The sequence below is a fragment of the Nycticebus coucang genome, chromosome 12 (assembly GCF_027406575.1).
Source record: "Nycticebus coucang isolate mNycCou1 chromosome 12, mNycCou1.pri, whole genome shotgun sequence".
Classification (NCBI taxonomy): Eukaryota; Metazoa; Chordata; class Mammalia; order Primates; family Lorisidae; genus Nycticebus; species Nycticebus coucang.
The window spans coordinates 35012808-35028887 of record NC_069791.1 but is presented as its reverse complement, the minus strand read 5'-3'; the positions used below and the strand labels follow the sequence as shown (position 1 = coordinate 35028887).

General features: G+C 38.4%; 1 protein-coding gene across 1 annotated transcript in view; it reads left to right on the top strand.

The window, feature by feature from the left end:
- IRAG2 (inositol 1,4,5-triphosphate receptor associated 2) overlaps nucleotides 1-16080 on the top strand; it is a 97833-nt gene that overhangs the window by 56411 nt on the left and 25342 nt on the right. Inside the window, 5 exon segments of the mRNA XM_053554358.1 lie at nucleotides 308-455; nucleotides 2321-2402; nucleotides 12323-12369; nucleotides 12476-12540; nucleotides 12695-12793. Of these exon segments, the coding sequence (XP_053410333.1) occupies nucleotides 308-455; nucleotides 2321-2402; nucleotides 12323-12369; nucleotides 12476-12540; nucleotides 12695-12793 (441 nt within the window).

Genomic DNA, 16080 nt, shown 5'->3' with positions numbered 1-16080 from the left:
CCCTTGAGTGGCCAATTTACAAAGGTCCTATTATATTTCAGTTTCTGTCGCCATACTCAACTTCACTGCTATATCACACAAGGGTCTTCTGGCCTCCCCCATGCTCCCCTTTCTTTAAAAAACACCTGGCATTTCTACCCTCCTGTAAAGAGGCATCCAGAGCTTTCTGTTAAAATGCTCATAGAATTGGGTTTACTTCTGCTTTTTCAGAAATGGTCCAAGCTCTTAAAAGAGGAAGAATTTATGCTTTAATATGGGTTGAACCAGAAATCAATCTCTGTTTTTATTCTCTTCTGTTCTGCTGCAGACGCCTTATCTCTGGATAGCTTCACAGTGATTCCAAGGCTGGAAGTGACGCCTTTCTCGTGCGGAGCCGACCCATCCCATGCTCTGTGTGACAGGCCTGAATATGAGGAAATAAAGGATGGTGCTTCGGATGTGACGAGTCGACTCAAGTAAGTTAAAAGAGCAAAGTTTACTGACCCTGCTCTTCATGGGTGGCCTGTTCCTGTTGCCTAACATTTTCATTGATTGATTTTCGTATTCTGAGATCATAATGTCTTTATTGTGAAACCTCTCTAACTTCCTAAAGATTTACAATTTTAAAATAAAAACAACAGCTGTAGTTTTCTCAAAATGTGGTTTTCTTCTTTCTCTTAATCTTCATCCTATCCATTCTAAAATTTAAAAGACAAATTAGACTATCTAAGATGTCTCCTAGGGCTATATGTAGACTGCTAAGTTAACTTAGGTTTTGATCCTATTTCTTTCATGCTCAAGCTTAACAAGTGGTTGGGAACTTGTGCCTATCCCTCCCTTTTAAAGAAGGGATTCTTTTTTTTTTAATTTATTTTTATTGTTGGGGATTCATTGAAGGTACAATAAGCCAGGTAGAAGGGATTCTTTTTAAGAATATTGACTGATCTTCCAATTTAAAGGGGGAAAATCCCCATAGCCACTCGCCAACAGACCTTCTCCTCTAATATTCTCAACACTGAAACCACATGTGTGGGTCACCCCCGCCCACCAACCAGTTCTCCACCAAACACCAAATGGGCATTATCTAATGGAATTACATCCTGACACTGTTTATTTGGAGGTAGTGTTAGATGCCACAGGGTAAGGGGTCAGTCCCAGAGAATTGCCCGTGCTTCAAATGCCAATGTAAGTCTCAGGTTTTGACCTGTACTTCTCACCACATGGCTATAAATTGGATGTGCTCAGGACCCCCTCCAAAGAATGGCTCACAGAACTCAGGGAAACACTTGACTTATGCTTGCCCATTTACTACAAAGGATATTATAAAGGATACGAATGAATAGCCAGATAGAGAGGTATACATGGTTTGGAAGGGTCCCAAGTGCAGGAGTTTCTGACTCTGTGGAGTTAGGGTGCCACCCTCCTGGCACGTGGGTGTCTTTGTGTTCATCAGCCCAGAGGCTGTGTGAGCCCTGTCCTTTAGGATTTTTATGGAGGCTTCGTTATGTAGGCATGATTAATTAAGTCATTGATCATAGGTGATCCACTCACCAATAGTAGTGAGCTTCTGTTTCTCCCCCTCCTAAGGAGGTTGGGCTGAAAGTCCTAGCCCTCTACTTACATGATTGCTTCCCCTGGCATCACCCCCCATCCTGAAGCTATCCAGGAGTCACCCCATTAGGAAAAAAGATGCTCCTATTGCCTTAGAATTTCAAAGTATGTAGGAACTCTGTATCAAACACTGTCTCTTAGGAAGTTAGGAGGGTCTGAGAAGCTCTGTGTCAGGAACCAGGGTCAGAGACCAAACATTAGAGCAAAAGCTTCTCCCTATCTGCAGGGATTTTAGGAGCTCTGTCTCAGGGACTGGGATATCAACTACACACTGCTAAGTACACACACTGTCAAGGTAGGTTTGGTCGTATTTCTATTTCCTTCACACTCAAGGTTAACAAGCCTTTGGGAACCTGTCCCTACACCCCGTCGTCTTTGGATGCTTACTTGTGCTCACCTGTCTTTTTAAGTACACAGACTAAATCCTGCTTAGGAAAAATTCAGAAATGTCAGTGTAGTGTGTTTGTAAGGTCTATTGACCCCAGTGAAATTTCCTTTCTGTACTGAAGGTGGGGAAGGAAGACTTTGAATTGCAAATTCTTCATTTTCATTTTTGGCTGCCTTTTCTGTTGTTCATAACTTCTTTCTGGTGAAGGTGGGAGCTATCTTTCATTGTGTCTTACATAAGCCACAAATTTAATTAGAAATTTGATAAAATTGGGACTGGGGGAAGAGGAGTGGGAACTATGTCCTAGTTTGGTATCTGCTAAAATTCTCTTTCTGCTGTCAGGTCCGCAGGCCCCACCGGTGGCCCTTACCCAGGGACAGATCTTTCAGGTGGCATCAGGATGACTGATGACCTTAGGATGGAAGTGAGTATTGGACTAGGGTCAGTTTCATTTTCAGTATTACTATATCCTGGTTCTCTTTTATGGGTGCCCTTTTCTCTTTTTTTTTTGTTTTCTTTTTTAATTATCTAAGTATTATGGATACTGTTATGGCAAGTATGTGTCTAACACCACAAAACTCAGATGCATGAGAAATATCAACCTTTGAAGTCAAGAAATTAAAATTCAGTCATCTGGAGGGCTTTCTACCCCCTGCATATTATGAACTCTGGGTTATGTAACCAAAAGGAGATTTTCTTGAAGTGTGCTAAAGTTTTGTTTGAGAGGCAGGCTGATTTAGGACTTAAATTCACTAATGACTGTAAGAAGTCTCAGGTCCCATTGATTCTCTAAGAATTGGTGCCAAGGTTGAATCGTTGATGGGCTGGCCCTTTGTCAAAGAAGACCACAAAGCAGGGCCACACCCATGGAGATTATTCATTACAATAATATGGTTCCCTACCCAAGAAAAGAATAACAATAAATGACTTGTAGGTCACTTAGGTCAACTGCCTAGATCCTTGAGATGTGGTTGGAGGGCCTTCCTCATTCTGTGGCCTGATCCTGAGCCCTGTAAGCCTCAATCAAGTGGAGCAGACTGTTGTATTTTAAGATCTGACAATTGGGCTTCCTCCTTTTTTTTTTTTTTAACATTTTTATTGAGGTAGAATTCACACAAAAAAACAATTCATTAAATTGTTCAATTATTAAATGACTGTTAGTACGTATAGTTACAGAGTTGTGTAACCATTGCCACAATTTTAAAATATTTCAATCATCCTCAAAAGAAAGCAAAAGAAACTGCACACCCATTAGCAGTCTCTCCCTAGTTTCCCCCAAGCCTCCAGCTCTAGGCAACCACCAATCTCCTTTCTGTCTCTGTAGTTTGCCTATTCTGGGTATCTTATATAAGTGGAATAATAGGTGACCCCTTGTACCTGGCTTCCTGCACATAACCTAAGGTTTGCCAGGTCTATCCGTGTTATAGCATGTTATCAGTACTTCATTGATTTGTATGGCCAATAATATTCCACTGTCCAGATATACTTCATTTTGTTTATTTGTTCATCAGTTGATGGGCATTTGACCTATTTCAACTTTTTGGCCATAGTGGGGAATGCTATTATGGACATCGGTGTGTAAGTTTTTGTGGAAACATGTTTTTAATTTGGGAGGATGTACATCTAGGAGTAGAATTACTACATGACTTTGGTGACTGTCAGCTTAGTGTTTTGAGGAATTGCAGAGCAGACTTCCACAAGGCTGCACCATGTTTCATTTCCACCAGCGGTGTATGAAGATTCTGATTTCTCTACATCCTCGCCAATGCTTGTCTGTTTTTTTTGATGATAGCCATCTTCATGGGGGCAAAGTAATATCTCATTATGGTTTTGATTTGCATTTCTCTGGTGATTAAGGATGCTGGGACTCTTTCCATGTGCTGGTTGGCTATCTGTATATCTTCTTTGGAGATTTGTCTACTTAGATCCTTTGACTATTTAAAAAATGGGGTTACATTTCTTTTTACCATTGAGATGTATGAGTTGTTATTATTCTTCCTTTTAAGCGTGTTTATCCGGTGTCTTTTTTTTCTGTTCATTAGTACTTGTTGAGTAGCTAAGAAAAAGAAAAAGGAAATGAATCTATTTTGCTATTACTTAGCAGTTCTTATAACATTTTAATAAAGGAAGTTGAACTTGGAAGTTTACAGGATGTTCGGTTATTAGTAATTTCCCTTTTATCTGGGACTAACTTTACCGAGAAGGAAGAAACAGTTGTGTACCAGGCACTTTGTAAGCCACATGCCATTTTATTAACCCTCCCTATGCTTCGAGTGTCTGGTAGTCCCTGCTTTTTACAAAGGAGGCGACTGAAGTTGAGAGAAACTTGCTCAAGATCACTCAACGAGGAAGTAGCAAAGTCAGTTTAAATTCAGGTTTGTCTAGCTCCAAAGGGTATGTCCTTTTCACTACCACTCATAGCGCACTGAATTTAGACATTTCAATCATAATAATCCTTTATGGTTATCTTGAAAGTGTTTCTTTGGCCAAGAAATGTGCTGCTTTATATATCTAAAGGCCCCCACATTGACTCTCATTAGGATATGTGACCAAGGTGTTTGCCTAGGTCTTGACACCCACTGAGAAATAGAAGCTTAACGGGGATCACAGTAGAAACTCCTGTCAGATGTGCTTGGGGACGTGTGTAGGTCCCCTGAAGGTTTGCAGGCCGTCTTCTGCACTGTTTCTTCTGTGGTTCCCAGGAATTAATCTTCTGGCTGTATTTTGTGACGGATACCACCAAGTCCCCACCTTTCTCCTTCCAGTTTTCTGCTCCACTGAAGAACCTGCGTAGCCCAGTAGCTGTGCTCCCATCCTCTCCCTTTATCCCTGGAGCATCTCCCCACCTAACACCCCTTTATACTCCCTATCTTTTAAGCACAGAGAAAGGTCTCCTTAGAGCAGCATTCTCAACCTGTATTAAAGGGCCACGGCATCAGGAACGTTGAGAACCACTGCCTTAGAGAATGCTTTTCTAACCATTTTCTTTCGTAGAGAGTACAGGGGATTAGAATCAGACAGACATAAGAAAAACATAACCCAGGTTCATCCCAGTGGACTCCCAAATTGATAATGTTTTCTTAACTCCTTGGTTTTAAACAGTGGATTTTGTTAATCTCTCAGGGGTCCTCAAACTACGGCCCGTGGGCCACAGGAGGCGGTGTCATTGTATTTGTTCCCATTTTGTTTTTTTAACTTCAAAATAAGATATGTGCAGTGTGCATAGGAATTTGTTCATAGTTGTTGTTTTTTTTTTAAACTGTAGTCCGGCCCTCCAACAGTGTGAGGGACAGTGAACTGGCCCTCTGTTTAAAAAGTTTGAGGACCCCTGCTCTACAGGATTATAACAAAAAACTTGACCCATGTTTCAAGGCCCTCTCTAACCTGGTGGTAACCTACCTTTCCATTTCAATGTCCTCCTCACTGCCTGTGGTTGTCCCTGCCCATCAGCCACACCAGGCAGCTCAGACTGTCAGCATATGTCACACAAACCAGTTTGTGCTGCCTTCCCCGCCCATATCACTGTGCCTGTTTCCATTTATCAAACTTCTATTTGACTGTTAAGGCCCATTTCAAAAACCAATAAAACTTTTCTCCTGGTAGCATACAATGTTGGCAGTCAAGCATCTCCGGTCCATCTGGAGGTGGAAAGCATAACAGAAGGGGAGAGATCAGGTTTTTCCCTGGGTCGGTCCTGTGGAAAGTTCTCATGGTTTGAGGCCTGAGTTTGCTCATTTCTCAACTATCCCACTCAGGAAAGAACTAAGTTAATTCCTTTCTTTCAGACCCTGATAACTCTTTGTCCTCCATTTTTGGTCACCTAAATGCTGGTTGCATCATAGTTATTCAGTTTTTAATCACTATATTAGATGATTGGCTTGCCAGAGAGTGCCTTTATTTGGCCATTAATGAGTATCTAGCACCCTGCATATATTTGAGTACATTAATGTTTGAAGAATGTCTATTTATTTTGGCTCACTACAGGGTCTATTTAAAATATTGATGGTGTGCACTTAATATAAGTGCTTTATATAATGTAATATATATTATAATATAAAATAAATATTAATATATATTAATATATTATTAATTGTAATATATGTTTCCTTATATATGTAATATATTATTAATTTTTCTTTCCTGTGTACTTTTTGTGTTTATTTAAAATTTTTCCTACCTATAATATATTATGGATATGTAATACATTATATCTCTATATATAATTTATTATAATAATATATATCAGAGTATATATAATATAAATTACCTATAATATATAGTACTATATAATTATATTAGTATATTATGCTTAATATATTATTTTATATTTATTAATACATTATTTATATATAAATATATATTATTTTATTCTATTAAGCATAATATAATATACTTTGTGACTCCTTTCTTTGGACTGGTAGTCTTACGTGCTAGGATTTACCTTTTATTCCTTCTCCACGTTCACAGAGGAACCTGTATTCTGGTGCCTTTTTCAGAATGCACAATGTAAGATAAAAGTAAACATCAGTATTTTTAAGATGGTCTTCAAGAGAACAAAGGACTATAAAATAAATGAGAACATCTCATTGTAAAATAATTTGGATCCCATTTGGGGACATTTTTGAAGAAAACATGCTTGAGGAAACTTCTGTACTCAGTGAATTAATTTATGCGGGATCTTTTGGTATAGCCTGGAAAAGAAGGAAAGAAATTATTTACACGTTTCACCTCTTAGAGATTCATACTGAAATATTTATGGATGCAATGTTATTTGCTTCAAAACCATGCAGGGTAGGTTTAGTGGGTGAGAGTTTGAAACAAGAGTTGTCATAGGTTGATAAGTGTTGAATCTGTGTGATGGATATACAAAGATTAATTTTTCTATCCTGTGTACCTTTTGTGTGTATTTGAAAAATTTCCTGCCAAAGCCTTAGAATTTTTAGCCACATGGTATGTGCTTTGGAATCAAGTAGACCTGGGTTTAAGACTGGCTCTACTATTCCTTAGCACTTGGACAAATTTGTCCCCTGTGAAATAGTGCTATTACTTTTCAGGATTCTTTTGAGGACACACACACACACGAGTTCTGGCCTAACCAGTTCATAGAAACAAACCAAGTAGGTCATATTTACAGGAAAAATACTGCCTCTCAGTGCCCTGTTTCCCCATTTGCTGATGAGTAAGATGGCCTTTCTTTTTTTATGGAGTCCCTTCCCTCCATTTTCAATAATTTCCAGAGATGCACCAAATATATCACCACGTTCTTCCGGCCTAACCAACTAGTGGCTTCCATCTAGACCCTTGACCTCTTAAGAGGTTGTGGGACAAAGAAGTTTGTTTCACTGCTCACATCTCTGCAGCTCTCTTTGTCCATGGCCCGTGCACAGCTGACCCCCTCAGAACTCTGGGTCTGGGCTCTGGTGGTCTCCCACTGAATCCAGTGTTACCACCGCCTTCATCGGCCGGATCCACTCCCTCAATTCCTTTGGCCTCTTGGCGATTTCTTCCCTAGGGCCTAGTTGTCCCTCCTTAGTCTGTCTTCCTTGCCTTAATCACTGTTTCCATCATTGAGTCTGAAGAAGCTCTCTGGGCCTTTGCAAAACTGGACGTATTGGGTGGTGGCCCCAAATAGTCCAAGAATTAAGCTCCATGAACGTTCTACGACAACAAAACTAATTCTCTTCTACCCCACTTCACTCTGGGTCTGACCCCCTGAGATACTTTGTAACATATGTGAAATATCCAGATCATAGTAAACAAAACAATTAGCTGTTACCAACTCCCACATTCAGAATTACCAACAGAGTGAAGCTCAAAAAAGACCTTGTAACAAGACAGAGAGCTGGGGTCAAATTTCTCTATTTTTCCTTTCTTCAAAAAGAAAATCACATGCACCACATATGAAGTGTCTTGCCTCCCTTTGAGTTCTCTTCTGTGTTATTACATGTTTTTGTCTAAGATACACCATCACTAGGAGGAGGAGATTTATTGAGGCCAAGAACAGGATCAATGTAAAAATATCTCAGATTTTCTGGCCATTGTCTGTCCTGTTCTTTCAAGGTGTGTGTGGGAGAAGCATTAATAACCTTGGAAAATAAATAGCGCTGCCAGTTGCAAAACTGGGACATGTAAAAGTTGACTGATAACTGCATTATACATGAACCTCGAAGCAGTGGGTGTGGCTCGTAGATCTGAGGGTGTGGTGGACTTTAGTTAGAAATTGAAAAAAAAAAAAAAAAAACCTTGAAGCAAATGTAGTTCTGTTTAGATTCCAGGAGTTCTAATCTTTTAAAGTTCATCTTGACATTCTTCCTCTTTTTAGGACATTTAAACAGATGCTGGGTCAAGTCTGAAGTAAGTCGACATAAGACTCTGTTCAATTTTTCTTTTGTTCTCAGGAAAAAAAAAAAATCACATTAATTTATTTAACTAGCATCAGTTTAAAATGACCTGATAGTAAAGATTAAAGTGGTGACATAAATCTTTATTAGTAGAAGGATTTCTGGTCGTGAAATCTGTAAATTTAAGCAACTTTTGATGTAGAAGAGAAAACATGAAGTAATCCTGGGAGATTGTCTAGGCCAATTAATTGCCATTACTAGTATCTTAAAGGTTATTTCTTATTGTTCTTCGTATTTTCTCTATCTAGATATTGAAATAATACTGCTCTGTGTGTGTGTGTTGGGGGGGCTGGATTTGCTGACCCAGCCTATGGGAGAATCTGTCTCGTTTGATTCCATGAGTCCCTTGATAAATACCTTGACTACCCCGCCCTGCAAAGGGGCTGGACCAGGGATTTCCATGTAAATGCGATGCAGGTTCATATTTGAACAGCTTGGACAGGAAGAGCGTTCTTCCTGCGCTCTGCTTTCAGCATGTGCTGGATTCACTGAGTTGAACTCATCTTCTGCTTGTGAGTAAATCTGTCATCTCAACTTTCCTCTCCAGGCTCTTAATTTCTTGGTTTTCCTTGGTTTTAAAAATATATCTAGTAGATTATCTTTATTGTGATCTATCCAGATCTTACAACTGGTGTGTATGGGTTAGTTTCCTCCATGTGCCTGGGATGCTGGTTTACACAGGGGCAACTTTCTAAGCTGGAAGGAAAGAGCATGATTGTGGAAAATGTTTGCTGAGTTCTCCTCTACCCTTTGAGGGCTGTATCTGCAACTTTCATTAACTGTCATCCTAAATGTGAAGTTCAATTTAAAAAAAATCACCTCCTTGTTTATTCCAGTTATTCTTATAAGGAGGAAAAACAATGTTAGACCAAATTTATGAAAATTTAGGGCATGTTAGATTTTGGATTATTTTCTGATCACTGAGATTTGTAACTATTAATGATTTGGATATAATATCCAATTGCTTACCTTGCAAGTGTTCCAGAACAATGTAGTAATATTTAATATGTGGCATGGCTATTAGACATATGTGATTTCTTTAAAAGAACAGAATTATTTGTTTAATCAATATATTTATCAGAAGGCTTCTAACTAAAATGTCTCCAATACAATGTATAGCATGAAAGAAGGCTTTACACAGAGCACTAGAGCAAATGAGGCTCATTTGGAATGTAATGCAGGCAAGCGGTATTTCTGTTGTATTTATTATTTTGAGTTTAGTAGTTAGACTTTTTTTTTTTTTGTAGAGACAGAGTCTCACTTTATGGCCCTCGGTAGAGTGCCGTGGCGTCACACAGCTCACAGCAACCTCCAACTCCTGGGCTTAGGCGATTCTCCTGCCTCAGCCTCCCGAGTAGCTGGGACTACAGGCGCCCGCCACAACGCCCGGCTATTTTTTGGTTGCAGTTTGGCCGGGGCTGGGTTTGAACCCGCCACCCTCGGCATATGGGGCCGGCGCCTTACTCACTGAGCCACAGGCGCCGCCAGTAGTTAGACTTTTTTTATAAACATTTGAGAAAGTGTTATACTCCTTTTCCCCCATAATGAAACTGAGTTAATAGACCAGGGAATAAGAATTGCACTCTCTTTCATATCCCTTAAACTCAAATATAAGTATCATGACCCTAATAAGGTATAAGATAAAGTCTTTTCTGCCAAAATTAGCTTTTTAGTTATAGCACAATAATAAAATGTTATTTCAGGCTGTACGTAGCAATACTTTTTTATATGTAATAGAATGTTAAGTGGGCTTTTTAAATTATTATTAAGAAATCAATTCTTGTTTGCCTGTTTGTTTGTTTTGAGGCAGAGTCTTACTCTGTTGCTTTGGGTAGAGTGCCAGGGCATCATCATACCTCACCGCAACCTCCTGGGCTCAGACAAACCTCTTGCCTCAGCCTCCTGAGTAGGTGGGACTATAGGTACCTGCCACGATGCCCAGTTAGTAGAGATGGGGTCTCGCTCTTGCTCAGGCTGTTCTCAAACTCCTAAGCTCGAGCAATCCACCTGCCTTGCTCTCCCAGAGTGCTATGATTATAGGCGTGAGCCACTGCGCTCTGCCTTCTTGTTGATTTTTGTTAAGTATGATGTTCAATAAAACTGAAGGAGATTTAATTTTCTCCAATTTTTATAGCTTCATTTCCCATATGTATATTAGATTACAGTTACATAAGCATATATGAATTACTAATACAATTTATTAAAATATTTAAAGATAGAGTCATTTAGCTGTCCACAGATTGTAAGGTATAATTTCTCTTTAAATCCCAGCACGATCTGGGAATTCAGTTCTGTGCGTGTTACTTTTCTCTGTGGAACGCTGCTGATGAGATGTCAAGTAATATTTGCATTATGCATTTCCCACCCTGACTACCTCTTGGAATCCTCCAGGACAAGAACTGTGTTTGTGTGTCTCTGTTCCTTGTCCGTGATCCTGGCACAAAGTGGACTTTTGACAAAAGTCTTTTGCATTAAATTAAACTGGTAACATGAGGGGGTTCAGTCACATATGGCCTGACCCAAAGTCATTTAAAGCATAGCTGAAATGAAATAAGAGACAGAAGGCCGACCAACATCATTGCTATGTAGGAGGATAGGTATAAATTTCTGCTTTGCAAGTTCAGTTGTGGATTTTTCTAAACATTTGAAGTGAGCGTCTTAAAAGTTTGAATGTAAGTCATCTACCAGTCTTATACACAAGTGGGAGGTCTTTTTCTGTCCAATAGCCTAGGTTAGGATGTGCTCAAGGTAGTTTTATTTACAATGGAGTGAACACTCTATTTGATTTGATCTGTATTTGAAGGCTGGCTCCAGCATTCTGAATGCTCTTGGGAAATTACTTTATTCATTGACCTTAATTTCTTTATCTCCAATAAGTAAATCTTGCTAAAACCCACTGCTAAGTTTGTCGGAAGAATTAAATGATGTGATACATAAAAGGGCTTTTGTGAATTTTAATGTGCTGACCAGATGTAAGCTGCATTGCTGTCCTGGGTAACCAGAAGTTCTGCAAACCCTTACTAAACCTTCACCTTTCTGTGACTAGGGTAGATAATTTCTTGGATAGATTCTAAATATTGTCCATAGAAACTTGTTGATTGTAGCAGTTAATAAGTTCTATGTTTGATTAGGGAGTATTTAAATGTCTTCATTTTTATAATGCCTCTGTAGGTTTTTCATATGTCTAAACTATTTCAGTTTTAATTTAATTTTAATTTGCTAACTAAATCAAATAGTAATGAAAAGAATGTATTAGAAAAGAAATTATGTTCCCACGGTATTTTTTTAAAAGAGAAAAAAATTGAACAAACTTAATACCCTAAAGTCCCCCCCCCCACCCTCCCATTAGAAATTCCTGGTAGAAATTAAGAGAGTCATATATGACTTTCAAATACTTGCACTAGCAGGCTGGGGCTGCAATTTTGTTAAGTTCTTTTTGAGCACCAAGTAACAGGTGCTGACTTAGATGTAATCCCCAGAATTTTGAGATAAGGTTTAAGTTTAAAATGCTTTGTCTAGTCAGAAAACTGAGAGTAAGTTTTACATCACCAGGTCAAAAGTTTTAGGTTGAGTAATATTCCCATAAATTGAAATGTTGATACCCAGGTAGGATGTTCCATTTGAAGAGTACTTGGCTTAAGTTTATGAAATAAACTCTATCTGCCCTTTGAGTTTAGAATTTGTTTTACCCAAGAATTGATTAGGTTTTCTTTAAACAACAGACTTGCAAATATGCTTAATATTGGATTTTTTTGGCAAGTACCGCTCTGAGGAAGTGTGCCTATCAATATGCCCCATATCACCCCATTCCCATATTCTCTTCACAAGAGCAAAGTAAGTATGAGTTAATTTAAAACTGTATGAAAATATTTACTTAAAACCATCTCTTTGGAACAGAAAATGTCAAATTATTGAGCTTATATCTCCTTTCTTTTTCCTTAAGGAAAATGGTGACGAGCACTTGTGTTCTGAGAGCCTGCCGCAGTCCAGGTCTGTCTGTTCTGTATATGTGAATTTGTTTGCATATTGAGTTGGCTTTTAAGAGAATTCTTGGACCTGACATTGCAAAATATTTCTTTTATTTTTTTTTTGGCAGGGACCATCCCATCCTATCATCACCCAGACACACTTCGTCCACAGACACTACTGTAACTTCAAGTGGTGAGTGGACTTGGAAAAATATAAAAGTGGGTTGTTAGTGTTATAATTTAAGCCTTATGTCCTATGACTCGCTGAGTGTGTGCAAATGAGAAGAACAAAGGCAAAAAGGTTTTTTTGCATAGTATTCACACTGTTAGTTTCTTCCTGTTGATAGATTCTGCATCAGAAAATTTGAATGTGGCTTCTAGTGACCTTGATGGTAAATCACTCTGTAAGAAAGAAAAGGATGTGTCTCCTATGATAGAGACCTGAGGTAAACTGTTGAAGGGTGTAAATGTAGTTTCTGTTCTAAAACACAAAGTAAATCTATAAGCTTGTGGAGTAACTGTCCTATAGCACAATGATATTTATTTAATATTAATTTTTATGAAATAATTCTTATAAAATAATTTGGAAAACATAGTCTGGAGAAAATAAGTCTAAGAGATAACTATATTCTTATGTAGGCATATGTTACCATTTTTTTTTTCAATTTGTAGATAGAACAAAAATTATAATATATTGTAATGTGACTTAAATTATTTCCTATGGTCAAGATTGACTAGACATAACTGGGTTTCATCTGTGACACAGCTGTGACCACCTATTTAGGAAACCCTTGGAATTCTATAGAATCTACCAGGCTAGAAGGATGGACCAGTGAGTAATGGTCCACTCAGGAGGCAAAAGAATTAACCAGATGGTATTGTTACATCCCTTTCTGCTATTTGACTTGGAAAACAAAGTTGTTATTCTCAGTCATTCTTGGTGATGCAATTGTTATAGTTGACATTCACGGGAAGAATAGACTCCAATTCCTGCCAAAACCCAAAAAGATCAAGGAAAATACATTGTATTATTTGAACTCTATGTTTAAATTTGAGATACTGGTGCTAAATTAGAGAAGCCATATAATTACAGAAATGGATTATGTTTTATGGGTTAAAGAACATGTCTAATAAGGAAATGTTTTAATTAAAACTGCACCAAGATACCATTTCTCACCTGTTATATGGACAAAGATGTAAAAACTTTACACTCTGTTGGTAAAGAGGGAGAATGTAAATTTTTGTAACTACAGTAACTCCCCCTTATAGTCACAGGCTATATTCCAAGATTCCCAGTGGCTTCGTGAAACTGAGGATAGTATTGAACCCTATGTATACTACATACATATGAAAAATTTATTTTATTAGTTAGGGACAGTAAGAGATCAAAAATAATCAAAAAATTCTAATGATATGCTATAATAAAAGTTATAGGAATGTAGCCACTCTTTATCTCTCTCTCAAAATATCTTATTGTATGTAATATTTTCAGACCGTGGTTCACTGCAGGTAACTGAAACCATGGAAAGTGGAACCTCAGATAAGAGGAGACTATTATAATACAGAGGGAAATTCTCTAATATCTATCAAAATGTTAAATGCATAAATCCTTTGATATGATAATTGGCTTTCTGGGAATTTATCCTATAGCTAAATGTATACACATCTACCAGGTGTGAGCTTATTTATTGCAGAATTCTCTGTAATAACTTGGAAATTAATTCAATAGAAGATTATATTTTGGCAGATCAATATAATCGAATACTAATTTGCAGGCATAAAACATACATTAAGAGGCCAGGCATACTGGCTCATGCCTATGATCTTGATCACTTGAAGCCAGGAATTTGAAACCCACTTGGGCAACTTAGCAAGATTCTGTCTCTTAAAAAGAAAAAAATTATAAGCTGGGCATGGTGGCAGGTGTCTATAGTCCAACTTTGGAGGCTGAGGTAGGAGGATTGCTTGGGCCCAGGTGTTGGAAGTTATAGTAAGCTATGATCACACCACTACATTTCAGCTTGAGCGATAGAGCAAGACCCTGTCTATAGGAAAATAAAAACAACTACAAGAATGAAAAAACCCCTCCAAGCCAAAAACATGCATAAGGAGACTTTTTGGTTAGAATAATATGAAAACACTATTGTTTCTTGATCAAAAAAAAAGTGTACAGAATATTATGTATAGCATGTAAAATTTTGTGGAAAAAAGGATAGGAAAAAGTTTTTATGCATCAGTAGAAGACTGGACAAAAATATAGTAATATTGTCTATTGGCAGATAAACTAGATTTCTGGCAGACATGGATGGAAGGAGAAATTTTCACTATAAAGCATTTTATACTTTCTGATTTAGGATCCATGTGAATCTGCTGTCTTAAAAATCTAGAGAAAAACTAAAATTTCCACAGGGGAAAATTATATACTTGAAGAAACTGGTTACTGTTTTGTTCTTATTTCTATATAAATTAAAAAAAAATACATGCTTTCACTATTTTTTTCTCAGAAAGAAATCAAACCTATCTATAACTGTTGGCCTTTGTCCCTGCCATGATTTAAGGGCAGGACAATGGACTGAATAGGTAGGAGAGTAATAATCAGGTGCATCTCAGTACACAAAAATAAAGGGAAATTACAAAAAAGAGTAGCACAAGTTGGGCAGCGCCTGTGGCTCAAAGGAGTAGGCTCCGGCCCCTTATGCTGGAGGTGGTGGGTTCAAACCCAGTCCTGGCCAAAAACAGCAAAAAAAAAAAAAAAGAATGGCATAAGTTAAAAGGTCATCTTTTCTTCTTATTTTGATGAATTTTATGTAGAAAGATATGTGTACCATGTTTAGAAGGATTCTTTTTGATCAGCCTTGCCTATGCAATTTTTTTTTTTTTTTTTTTGTAGAGACAGAGTCTCACTTTATGGCCCTCAGTAGAGTGCCATGGCATCACACAGCTCACAGCAACCTCCAACTCCTGGGCTTAAGCGATTCTCTTGCCTCAGCCTCCTGAGTAGCTGGGACTACAGGCGCCTGCCACAACGCCCAGCTACTTTTTGGTTGCAGTTCAGCCGGGGCCAGGTTTGAACCCGCCACCCTTGGTATATGGGGCCGGCGCCTTACCGACTGAGCCACAGGCACCGCCCGCCTATGCAATTTTTAAAAGAAAATCTGTTTGTTAAACTATAAACAAGCTACTAACTGCTTATCCTTCCTTCATCCATTTTTGGTTATTACCCCAGTAAGGTGTCTGCTAAAAAATCACCATCGGGGCGGTGCCTGTCACTCAGTGGTTAGGGCGCTGGCCACATACACTGAGGCTAGCAAGTTTGAACCCAGCCTGGGCCCACTAAACAACAATGACAACTACAAGAAAAAAATAGCAGGGCATCGTGACGGGCGCCTGCAGTCCCAGCTACTTGGGAGACTGAGGCAAGAGAATCACTTAAGTCCAAGAGTTTGAGGTTGCTGTGAGCTGTGACACCACGACACTCTACCGAGGGTGACATAGTGAGACTCTGTCTCAAAAATAAAATAAAATAAAAAAATAAATAAACAAATAAAAAGAAATCTATAACTTAGCTTCATTGTGGACCTCAGCTGCTCCATCCTGTCTCTGAGTTCATGGTGCTTGCGTGTTTTTTGTGGTATATAATTCATCTCACATGTTAATACCTTTGTCACTTACTGGTCTGATTCTACTGCCACCCTCACTATTTCTTCTTCTTTTACTTGTTATGGCTCCCCCA